A 12,931-nucleotide genomic window follows, 5' to 3' on the forward strand; every position below is an offset into this window, starting at 1 on the left:
CAAACGACGCAAGAGATCAAATTTAAAAAAAAAAAGAAAACAAAAGAGGGAAGAAAAGAGACGTAGCTCATCTAAACAACAGTAAGTGAAACAATGTCAATAACAAAAACCATGACAATTTTTTTTATTTAACGAGGGTAATAGAGTAAGCAATGATCTGCTTTTCTTAAAATTTTACATCTGGCCCTCGCCCTAAAGAGGGAAACCACAGTAAGTGAGAGCCTTGTGCAACGATGATTTTGATTTTTAATGTTCCTTCAACCTATTTTGGTTATGCAGGATCGATGCAAGTTAGTTTTCTGTCTCCGGCGACCTTATGCAACAAGCAGCATTGAATTTCATTACTGACTTTAATCCTCAATTATCTACTGCGTAAGGTGCGAGGAGAAAGGTTCCGTTTTAGCTTTCATTTATCCCCGAGTACGCAGTAGGAGGGTCCAGCAGACTTTAATTGTGTGTGTGTGTGTGTGTGTGTGTGTGTGTGTGTCTGTGTGTGTGTGTGTGTGTGTGTGTCTGTCTGTCTGTCTCGACTTAACAGCTTATTGCTTGGAAACTACTGGGCACAGTTCGTTCAAAAGTTGATACACTAACTTGATAATAGGTCCAATTGATCGTATTAAAACTTCACATTGTTACCTGGGACCTAAATGCGAAATATTCCACAAAAACGACTCTTAACGGGGGGAGGTTTGGCGGTGGGAGTACAACTGCCGTGCAGCTAATGGAACAGCCAGCTAGCTGGTGCAAATCACGTCCGCCTATGGCCAAAGTGATCTGGGATCGATTCCCGGCATGGGCGGTCTATATTTTTTTTAAAATTCTTGTTTACTATTGTTTATTATGAACGTTTTAATGTTTTATTTCATTCTAATAATTTTTTTAATTGTGTAATTCTTGTTTACTATTGTTTATTATGAACGTTTTAATGTTTTATTTTACTCTAATAATTTTTTAATTCACGTGCACAAGACGAAAGCACGTCCGCATAGCTATGGCCAAAGTGATCCTGGTTCGATTCCCGGCATGGGTGGTCTGTTTTTTTTTATATTTTTTTTTTAAATTCTTGTTTACTAATGTTTATTATGAACTTCTTATTGTTTTATTTTATTCTAATAATTATTTTAATTGTGCAAAATAAATAAATTTTTTTTTTTTTTTTTTTTTTTTTTTTTTTAAATCCACGTGCACAAGACAAAAACTTTCATACTGGGGGAGCGAGTCAATCTGAAGAGTACTCGGGTCCAACGTTTTTTATAAGATTAAATTTTGTTGTACATACATTTACTGGTTAACGTTCCCATATCAATACACAATGTCGCTAGCACTTAGAACTCATTTGGATGTTAGGTTTCACTAACGAAAGAGTGTGTCTCACAAGATGTTGTACACACCGACATTTGTGATAAATAAAAAAAAACTCCACCCAAAATAACACGGTCAACAGTGGAAAAAAATTATTTCATTCTTAGCTACGGAAATTTCGCCAGAATGTGTACCGAAATGTGCAGAAAAAAATGCCGCTTCTTTGTGCAGCAACCAGCTTGATGTGCTATATTTAATACATACATTAGAGAATCAACGAGTTGGGCGGGGGCGATTCGGGACGTCTCCGACCCTATACCCCCTCTCGCTCCTCCCACACGCCACTACCAACATCCAACCATTCATGCGTACTCTAAGTTATGGGATTTTGCAAATGACGATACTGCCAGGTGGGGTTCTCGACGCCTGTGGCAAGCTCCGCCTTCTCTTGCTCGTGGTCGGGGGGTTTGCTGGGGTTGGTGTGGAGACGCTGGTCGTTGCAATGAGGCGAAGGGTTGTACGGAGCCTGGGCGCTGCTGGGGCTTCCAGTCGGGGCATCACTGCGGACAGGGTACGCGCTGTTAGGGGGCGTTGACACGTTGAAATCTACCGGTCGTGGCTGACCGACCCCTTGGGTGTATATGTTGATGTGGGTCTGGTTTGACTGGGTCAAATTACCGTCACTTTGACAGGAAGGACCGCTGTTGCTGTACGTGGGATCCCCCGCTTTCGCTCTCCGACTGTCGTTGTTGTGGTCGTTGTTGTGGTCGTTGTTGTGGTCGTTGTTGTGGTCGTTGTTGTGATCGTTGGAGCGTCTCGCCGAATCAGTAGCACGACGTTTGACTTCTTGTCGTCGTCCCTTGTCGCGGTTGCCAGAGCGACCGCCGCTTGCAGCTGGAGATGGGGACGACTCATCACCGCCGCTGGCCTGAGAACTCAGTGAGGTGGTGTCACCTTGCCCATGGGAGCTTCTGCTGCTTGCGGGGCTGTTGCCAGAAGAGACTTGTCGCTGCTGGGGAGCATCTTTTTCAACAGCCGACTGCTCGTTGTCGGCATGCGAGATTTCCTTCACTTCAGAGGTAGCAGCCCCTTCCTTGGACTCCAGTGTAGCATCGCTTTCCCGCTTTTTGAGGGAACTCAGCACCGTAGGGTCCTCGATGGTTTCCGCTGATGGCTGACCGGTGCCCGAGGGACGACTGTCCAGGAGCGGTGTGTTGTCTGCAGGCCCCCGAAGATTGTGGTCTCTTTGGCTTGGTGGCTCGTCGAGGGGAGTTTCAACATCTAGAACAGACAAGGTTACAAATAGGACTTTTTGCGCAGTTAAATACATGTCGTCCTTTATTGCTTACATTTGCGTACTCAGAGCGGAGAAACTGTCACTGTGGGTTGATGTTCTTGATCTTGGTTTTTCGTCTTTTCAGTTGAGTCTGTGAAGACAGACATCTATCTGTTATATTTGTTTGTTTATTTGTTTTGTTTTGGGGTTCTGTTGAACTTCAACGTTGTAAATTCAGTTCTCAAAATCCAGTGGTGTTATTGACTTATTTCTAGTACAATTCGCTTTAATCAAACCAACGATTATTTTTCGTGACATTAAATTTAGCATTATTAATGAATTTGGTCATTTGATGGAGAAAAAAAATGAGCACCATGGTTGTCTCACTTTATGTAAAATGAATACGTAACATAATTTGTTTGTTATTTGGTGCTTCATTATTTACTCACCATTTTCATGTTCATTTTGTTTGCACACCAGACGGCAAGTGTTTGTCCACCAGTTCCGACGCTTGGCCAGGACGCACCGTACTAGGACAAAGACTGACACCACGATGACGACGACAAGAACGCACGGGACAACAATCGCCGCCAGGATCTCTGATGTCAGGACTGAAATAATTGATGACACTTTAAAGTAGAACTTTATTCAAACTGTTAACAAAAAACAAAACAAACAAAAAAACACACACACAAAATCCACACGCACGAAAACAAACAATCAAACAAACATAAACAACATCTTCAACTTGGAAACTATTATGCAGTGCTTAGCAACACCGATTTAAAGATGTGTAACATGAATTTGGCAAAGGTGCTTTGAAACTAGAGGAAATAATGGTTCAAACCTAACTATACATAGCATGATACACAACTCTATATGAATGAGTCTCGTGTTTGCACATCCCACAAAAAAAGAGAGGCATACAATTCAACAGCACACAATTCCCACAATGTGTTCTTCTGGTCAATTATTGGCATGCCCACCATCATGAAAATGTGTGTAATTTAGTATTGTTTTGGTCTCGTTTGTTTGTTTGTTTGCTTAACGCCCAGCCGACCACGAAGGTGCTGCTTTGACATATAACATGCGCCACTCACAAGACAGAAGTCGCAGCACTGGCTTCATGTCTCTCCCAAGTCACATTATTCTGACACCGGACCAACCAGTCCTAGCACTAACCCCATAATGCCAGACGTCAGGCGGAGCAGCCACTAGATTGCCAATTTTAAAGTCTTAGGTATGACCCGGCCGGGGTTCGAACCCACGACCTCCCGATCACGGGGCGGACGCCTTACCACTAGGCCACCGTGCCGGTTTTGGTCTCGTAAAACAAGCATTTGCTTGAGTTCGTGTCCTAGTTGCATATTTTCATTTGTTTCATGTCATGTATTTTGAATAACATTTTGTTTGAACAAAGAGCATAACAACCATCAGATTTTCAATATTGAAGTGCGGTCATTTCACTTATTACCAAATATTATATTCGTGTTGACATTTTGTTGCCAGCTAGTAGAAGCATTTCTGTACTGGCATGCAGTATCCCTTCAACGTAACACGGCGTGTGCGTTTTTATGCTAGTAGACAAGCACTACTTTCTTTGTTTTTCACAAATGATCTAATAAGTTACAGACCCCCCGCGGGTTAGGGGGAAGAATTTACCCGATGCTCCCCAGCATGTTGTAAGAGGCGACTAACGGATTTTGTTTCTCCTTTTACCCTTGTTAAGTGTTTCTTGTATAGAACATAGTCAATGTTTGTAAAGATTTTAGTCAAGCAGTATGTAAGAAATGTTAAGTCCTTTGTACTGGAAACTTGCATTCTCCCAGTAAGGTCATATATTGTACTACGTTGCAAGCCCGGCCTGGAGCAATTTTTTGATTAGTGCTGTTGTGAACAAGACTGACAATTAACAAGTGGCTCTATCCCATCTCCCTCCCCCCTTTCCCCGTCGCGATATAACCTTGAATGGTTGAAAACGACGTTAAACACCAAAGAAAGAAAGAAAGAATAAGTTACAGGACCCAACCTATAAATTCCATCTCACACGGCATAAATAAATCCCTGCGCCTTGAATATGTGCGCGATATAAATTGCATAAAAAAAAATCAAGAAATAAAAAAAATAAAAAATAAATCCCTGCGCTTAGAACTGTACCCACGGAATACGCGCGATATAAGCCTCATATTGATTGATTGATTGATAAATACAAATGCGAAACAGGATGACTGCTAATGTTTCCAAAGGCAAGAGTAATTGGAAAACAAGTCGCGTAAGGCGAAAATACAACATTTAGTCAAGCTGTCGAACTCAGAGAATGAAACTGAACGCAATGCAATTTTTCAGCAAGACGGCGTATACTCGTAGCATCGTCAGTCCACCGCTCGTGGCAAAGGCAGTGAAATTGACAAGAAGAGCGGGGTAGTAGTTGCGCTGAGAAGGATAGCACGCTTTTCTGTACCTCTCTTCGTTTTAACTTTTTGAGCGTGTTTTTAATCCAAACATATCATATCTATATGTTTTTGGAATCAGGAACCGACAAGGAATAAGATGAAAGTGTTTTTAAATAGATTTCGAAAATTTAATTTTGATCATAATGTTTATATTTTTAATTTTCAGAGCTTGTTTTTAATCCAAATATAACATATTTATATGTTTTTGGAATCAGGAAATTATGAAGAATAAGATGAACGTAAATTTGGATCGTTTTATAATTTTTTTTTACAATTTTCAGATTTTTAATGACCAAAGTCATTAATTAATTTTTAAGCCACCAAGCTGAAATGCAATACCGAAGTCCGGCCTTCGTCGAAGATTGCTTGGCCAAAATTTCAATCAATTTGATTGAAAAATGAGGGTGTGACAGTGCCGCCTCAACTTTTACAAAAAGCCGGATATGACGTCATCAAAGACATTTATCGAAAAAAAGAAAAAAAAACTCCGGGGATATCATTCCCAGGAACTCTCATGTAAAATTTCATAAAGATTGGTCCAGTAGTTTAGTCTGAATCGCTCTACACACACACACACACACACACGCCGGCACAGACAGACAGACACATACACATACACCACACCCTCGTCTCGATTCCCCCCTCTACGTTAAAACATTTAGTCAAAACTTGACTAAATGTAAAAAGATAAGATGTTAAAACGATTAACTGAACATGGAGTCTCCATGTGGTAACCCCGAGTCACTGTGACATCATTGAATATAACGTCACGCTCATAAGAAAAATACCTAACTCAGTGTTAGGCATTTCTGCAGTGAGACTACAGAGGAAGCTACTGGAAGGGTACTGTGTTAGAGAGTACAAACTCTCAGACCATCGGAAATCGTTGTCACGGTTACGTAAGCAAAACTGCCGTTCTCGTTTCCGTGAGTTAGGCGCTTTTCAGCAGAGGTTGTTGCTTTCATACAGGAAGACTTGTCACGTTTGGCGTGCAAAAGCTTATTTAATTTTGGGTTGTTAGGCAGTTGTGCTGGTTGAAAACGTTGCTGCCAGCTCTTTAACTCTCGCCTATTCCGCAATCCACCTCTCGAGATAGGCAGTTTGCAACTTATTACTAAAATAAGATAGGCAGATTGTTCATAAACCAAAAAGGTTTTTCTCGTTTTTCTCAAAACACTGAAAAATGACATTGGCAATTATCTTATGAGCGTGACGACATTAGGCAGTAATCACACCAATGAAGACAGAAACCAAATTTCACTGAGGAGCAGCTAAAACCCACAAATCAGCTATAAACCAAACTTCACCTGGAGTTGAAACCGACCGATCCTGGGTAACACCTGGGATAGTGGAATTATCCGTCATGGTTGTCGACAACAGTGTGGTCATGGCTGCAAGAAGCTTGTCGCAGTACAAGAAGCAATGCTCATGTACGTCGGGTGTCCCGCAATGGGCTTTTCGCAGCTCACACTTCTGACAGCGCAACTGGCTCCCGTGGTTGTTGCAGAACTGAACCGCGTTGATGCAGCAATCTTGGTGGCACGGGAAATGCCCATCTGGGCAGCCTGCTGCAAGAAGGACGAGAACTGACTCGTAAGGATTTGAATTTGACATGAATTTCAAATTTGACACGCTTTCTTGTTAGTGAGATGTCGTTGTTTTGATAGATCGCTTCTTGCTTCTGATTCTAATATTCTTTCGTTTCTTTCCGTTGACAGTTATTGGTTGTTTTATGTGTGTTATTCAAGTTGTTGTCAAGTTATGTGTGGTATTGGTTGCTTTATGTGTGGTATTTGCTGGTGTGTGTGTGTGTGTGTGTGTGTGTGTGTGTGTGTGTGTGTGTGTGTGTGTGTGTGTGTGTGTGTGTGTGTGTGTGTGTGTGTTTGAAGCTATAATACAAGCTTGTGAGTACTTTTTTAAATTCCCGCTTGCTTCCACTTTTCTGTTTTCTCTCAACTCTTTAACATAACAATTGGCTAGAGATATTGGAAAATGTGCGCTTAGACGGGAAAATTAATGTCATACCTGCATTTGAGTAGTGTGGCCATCCCACAACACTAAGCACAATTACAAGTAGTAGGCTTGTGGAAAGCTCCATCGTATACTTCTGCAACAGATAGACAAAAGAATACTTGCATGTTTGTGTGTGTGTGTGTGTGTGTGTGTGCGTGTGTGTGTGTATGTGTGTGTGTGTGTGCAGTGTGTGGGGTGTGCCGCGACGGTGTGTGTGTGTCAATGTGTGTGTGTGTGTGTCAGTGTGTGTGTACCTCACGTCTAATGTATGAAGCCGCCGTTTTAAACTATCAGTCCTAATCACTATTGTGGTCCGTTCCAGAAAACCAGCTTTCATCAAAGAAGCGGCCGGCACAGGTGGAAGAAATGTCGGCGGTAGTGGTTAGAATTCAAGGCGGAAAAAGGTTTTAATCCTTACACACACACCCTTCTTCAAATTGAGACGTCGCTCGCGCTTGAAACACAGCTGACCTCGCTGAAAGCCGCAAGCGGGAATGACATCCGTTACGACTCAGTGAAAAGAGCAGCGATGCGTAAAAGAACACGAAGTTTATCACAATTATATATTAATAGTTGGGGGAATTTCCGAAATCACCTAATGTTAACGACGCCGCGCTCCTTTGTCAAATGAAAGCCTTCGAAGAGTTCAGTATCAAGCCGATCACATTTGTATTACCCTTTAGGGCCGCCGAGGTTGAAATGACGGAAACACGTTATAAGATAATATAAAAGTCAACAAAAACTGAGCGACCCACTAGACGGATACAATGACATAACGTGATTATTGATTCGGGAAATAACTGTATGGGATACTGGAGGTGGGATAAGGAAGGGGAGGGAAGGGTGGTAATGGGGGACAGCGACATGACACAAGGAGGGGGTGGTCAGTGGTAGCGGGTGCGCATTCATTTTTTTCAGTTTACAGGTCTTCTCAGTGCCCGCAATATTATCAGTGAATGACCGAGGCCGGACTGAAATTGAAGACGTTTGTTCAAGTACTCAGCCAAGGGACTTCGTTTTATCAGTATGGATGTATGACACTGACAGGCTTTTCTGATAAGTCCCTCGAGTGTCCCTCTTTCTTCATTTTGCCACTGAAATCTTAGCTGACGTTTACCAGTATTTTTTGTACGTTCGTTCGTCAGTTTGTTCGTTTGTTTGTTTGCGACTGATGATGAATTGCCGATAAGCTTCAAAGGCCTACGACTAAATCCTTTCATACATAGGGATTGCCAACATGATTCGAAGTCAATAGGGCCTACTGAGTATTCGCAAAACTCAGTCGGACAAGTTTCATGAGTTTTATGTCTGCGTTGACAAAAGTTCGAAACTTTTTCTTGTCCTTTGCGCAGGGTGTCTTTCTTTATACGCGATCAAAGAAAAGAAAGGAAGAGAAATGTTATTTTCAGCGACACGCAATGTACTGAGAGAACCCTCAGTCCTCGCCCAAGTTCACCAAGAAAAAGGAGTGGACTATTTCACATGACTCATGACACGAATAGAAAATACGATCAGCTGTGGGAATTCCCGATGGTATTCATAGTCTGTGCAAGATCGGAATACTTGTCAAGACGATAATAATGCTTAGTAGTCTCTCTCTGGCCGGCAGCCTCGCTCCCTCCATCTATCCCTCCCTCCTCGCATACACACACACACACACACACTCACACACTGGCACACACACACACATCTTAACCCGCCACTCCCCCCTCGGCCCCTCGGCCCCCCTCCCCCCCCCCCCCCCCACACACACACATACACCCGACGACGCGTTTTACGGGCCTTCACTGAAGTTCAGTTAGACGCTACGTACTTTATGTTCTAAAAACCTGGCCTAAGCGTGTGTGCGCACACGTTTTTAATGGCAATATATAGTTATTTGCTTACTTGAAGGTCACACAAATGGTGTCTTAGCAAGTTTTGCTGACAATCAAACGACTCACTGACACTGAGAAACACAAACATACACTCTCTGCCTCTGTATCTCTGCCTCTGTATCTCTGCCTCTGTCTCTCTCTGTCTTTGTCTCTCTGTCTTTCTGTCTTTTTCTGTCTCTCTCTCTCTTCCCCCTCCCCTTTCGTGACGAACTGATGGTTTTTGTTGGCAACAGGTGATTTGCGTTTTCTGTATGTATTTCAAAAAATGTTTAGGCACTTTTGCACCGAAAGAGTGCGGTCCTTGCGAAACCGATAGTGGTAAGTTTGACACTAAATTAATATACGCTCACGTTCCTTCCCAATTAATCTAACTACAGAGGCGGATTATGCTGTGACACCATTTGCAGTTATTATGCAGATCGACAAACTAATCCGGCCACGAGAAGCGCTGACGAAATAAGTGTTGGACCAAAGACCTAGATATAGGTCCACGGTGGGACAGAACATGTTCTCAGAAATGAGAATGTCGACTCTTTTCGAAAACGCCGCAAGTCCGCGCAAGGTAATGCAAGATGTCCTGCGATTTGCGAAGACGGTAAGCCGTTAGCATTTTCGTTTATGCTCATAACCAGTGTGTGTAGAAATGAATCACTTTTGTTGAGAAGGGTTAAAGTCTCAGCAACATCTTGGTCTGGACTACAGTGTTCTTGTTTGGCGAATCTGAGCTTAGGAAAAAGTGCCATAAGCTTTCAATGACTCGAGTTACTGCGCAGGCTTTATAATACAACAGGCTTGCTCAGTCAGTGTTGAATTCGTGTAGTCTTTCTCTCTACAAGGTTCGATCGAATGACAAGTAAGAGTGGGGTGCTGGTTTTGCTACACCCTCTCTTTTCAATGTTAGAAGTGCTTGTAGGCGTTGGGTTATAGGTGTTTTTAAAACATATCACCAGATTGGCAGTTTGTAGACTGGTGTGGTTACTGTGGTGTATCATCATCTATTCCCTGCTACCCAATGTTTAAAGAAAGTGAGTTTAAACCTATCGTTCGTGTTCATGTAACAACTAGAATGTCCTTTTAATTAATAAGCTTAGAAAAAAAACTGCACCAATTTTAACCTCGACCTCGTTATAAATTCATACTCGGCTGCGCAATTTTATTGAAATCCTTGTGAAATCTACACTCATAAAAGCCCAAAGAACAGCGCGGTACTAGTCACACGAAGTTTGAATGTAAATATGTGTGTAGATGTACGACGAAAGCGCTACCGTCCATTGACAAGGAAGGATCATGCTGTGTTTATGCATATTTGTGACCCTCCACCACGGAATGAGTCGCATGTCACCTTTGCATGATTTTCATATTTTTACATGTTCCTAAAGAGGTTTGTATGCTCTATCCAGTGGTGAAAACCGTTTTAGAAAAGAGCAAAAACTGTTCGAGTTATGAGCCTGTGACTAAGGTGACTCTCACACTGTTACAAGACACTCCCCGGACTGATATTAAGCCTAGCGCAGAACCGCGCGAGATGACATGCGACTCATTTCGTGGTGGAGGGTCACATTTGTTTGCTTGTTGGTTTGCTTACTTTCTTGTTTGTTTGTACATTCTTGTAAAGACAGCAGGCCTACATAGGATCCCCGGGAAGCCAAGATAGAAGAAGGCATTTAGATGAATATAATGATTAAAAAAAAAAGTGAAACTGCATGTGTAAAATAAAAAATAAAAAAATGAAAAGAATAGCAAAGCCAGATTGCAGAGTCATTCCACACACTAGTTCACCGACCGACTAACCACCTATTAAATAGATCAGTTTTGGAATTTCCCGATGCCTTTTTACTATAAAACTAAAAGGATCCTTCACAGAAGTAACTATCCTACATCTTGACTATATAGGTTTATCGTCTTGAAATTTTTGTTGAACTAACCAACTGTTCAGTCGTGCTAGCAACATATGTAAACCTGTCAAACCACACACACACACACACACACACAAAGCACACGCACGCACACACGCACGCACGCACGCACGCACGCACGCACACTGCACACGCACCGTGCACGCATACACGCACGTACGCACGCACACACACACACTTACACACACACGCGCACGCACACACGCACGCACGCACGCATGAAACACAAAATAACACTTCACATAACACTGAGCATCATCCTGCAAAACTCAACAGAAAAGAACAGACACAAGAAGATGCTCCTGTCGGGTATTAGAGAAATGAATGACAAGACCGACGACAAGACTGATTACAAGCATGAAAATCACGCAGCTCAAGTTGAAACACTGGTACACTATATAGTAACAACTGTCAACTCTCTAAACGGATGGAAGATAGAAAAGAAAAGGGAAACTGAAACCTACATTTTCAAAATCATATCGACGGAAGATTTTCCTTCACCTACCTGAGTTTACCTGTCGCGCTGTGGTGTCAATCCCAAATAAAACATGGATACTCTGCTCTAGTCTAGTAGCGAGCAACTGAAGGGGAATTTTTGGGGGAACCCCATCTGGGGGAACCCCTTTCGGATTAATGCTGAATCACTTTATGAGGTGGCCTTATTTTGCACTATCTACAGCAGCACTCGTTTGCACTAGCTGATTTTACTTTTTGAGGGGACTTGATATGTAAAGAATATAATATTTACCTGACTTTAACAAAGCCTAGTCATTCTCTTGCAGCAGACTCGCAGTGCTAGTGATAACTCGACTCAATTGTTTGTCAGCACGACTCACGGTATTCCTAGGTAACTTCCGTCCCATGTTAGCGATTATGTAAACCACCACGAATCTGTTCAAGATAAATAGTACTACATGGGATGAGAGCGTCCCTGCAAGTTGACACTTAGGCCACACACAAAAATTGTCTGTTTACGGTATCCCGACCGACCCTATTTTTTGGCATTTGGGAAGAAAAAAAAAGTCTTTGTTTTTTGGCAAAATAACTTAAAAATATGGTTTTTTGGAGGAAAAAAATAAATCCCAACCTACCGACCCTATTTTTTTGGCCTATGTTACCGTAAACAGACTTTTTTTTTTTTTGCCTTACCAACAATCAATAACCTTGCTGCTGAATTAGATTTTTGTTACTGCTAAATTAATTCGGCAGATTGGCACATGTGTTGTTAATTTATTTTTATATTTAAAGGCACAGTGCGCCTCCCGTAAACCATCACAGATACTGTCAGGCTTTTACACACAGTGCAAACACCCTTCCATTTGAATGCTCACCAAACGGGAACATCCTAGGTGCCCTACGTAAAGAGCGAGCAATTTTCAAATAATTAATTTTGCGGATTGTGTCAGAGACAATCGGACCGTGGTGCGTTTTGGCGCTAGACCTAACTTTTAAAATCTAAATAATAAATTGACAGCTTGTTACACAAACATTCTTAAATCATAAAAGAATTCTTTTTTCATCAAGACAAGATCAGTACAATTCGAAGTTTTGAAAGTTTGAAAAAAGAAACGCCCGGAAGCAGGGTCACGCAAGGTCGTGGTTCCCGTAGCAGACGACGGTTTATGTCTATCGCCAGTTCCTCTGAACAGTCAAAAGCCATCGCGAGAGTTCTTGTGAACCACAGCCGTTTGTTTCGTGCATAGTCAGAGGTACATAATAACGTGCTATTGCAGATAAGCTCACAGCGAGTCGCATTCAAATTACTAACTGACGACTACATTGTGAAAAAGGGAAACTGGATCACACGGGTTCACGATGGCTCAAGGGTAAGATAAACCACGCAAAAATAAATTCTTTAAAAATTGCTCGCTCTTTACGGAGGGCACCTAGGATGTTCTCAAGCGGTGAGTGTTTAAATGAAAGGGGATTTGTACTGTGTGTAAAAGCCTGACAGTATCTGTGATGGTTTACGGGAGGCTTACTGTGCCTTTAAAAAAAAATTTTTTCTCCAGAATTATATTAATGAAACTGCACGACAAATGTTTACTCTCTTATATTAGATATCAAATTTTAGTCTAATTGGACTAAACAAGA

The 12,931-nt window shown here is 42.0% G+C and overlaps 1 protein-coding gene across 1 annotated transcript; it reads right to left on the reverse strand.

Annotated features, from left to right (window-relative positions):
• Positions 1 to 1,159: 1,159 nt before the first annotated feature.
• LOC138960098 (J domain-containing protein DDB_G0295729-like) lies at positions 1,160 to 11,419 on the reverse strand. Its single transcript, XM_070331846.1, has 5 exons — positions 11,343 to 11,419; positions 7,057 to 7,138; positions 6,339 to 6,599; positions 3,028 to 3,189; positions 1,160 to 2,583 (listed from the first exon to the last, which is right to left on the reverse strand). Exons 2-5 carry the CDS (start codon positions 7,127 to 7,129, stop codon positions 1,676 to 1,678), a joined length of 1,404 nt encoding a protein of 467 aa, XP_070187947.1. The 5' UTR covers positions 7,130 to 7,138; positions 11,343 to 11,419; the 3' UTR covers positions 1,160 to 1,675.
• Positions 11,420 to 12,931: the final 1,512 nt, after the last annotated feature.

Source organism: Littorina saxatilis, linkage group LG2 (genome assembly GCF_037325665.1).
Source record: "Littorina saxatilis isolate snail1 linkage group LG2, US_GU_Lsax_2.0, whole genome shotgun sequence".
Lineage (NCBI taxonomy): Eukaryota > Metazoa > Mollusca > Gastropoda > Littorinimorpha > Littorinidae > Littorina > Littorina saxatilis.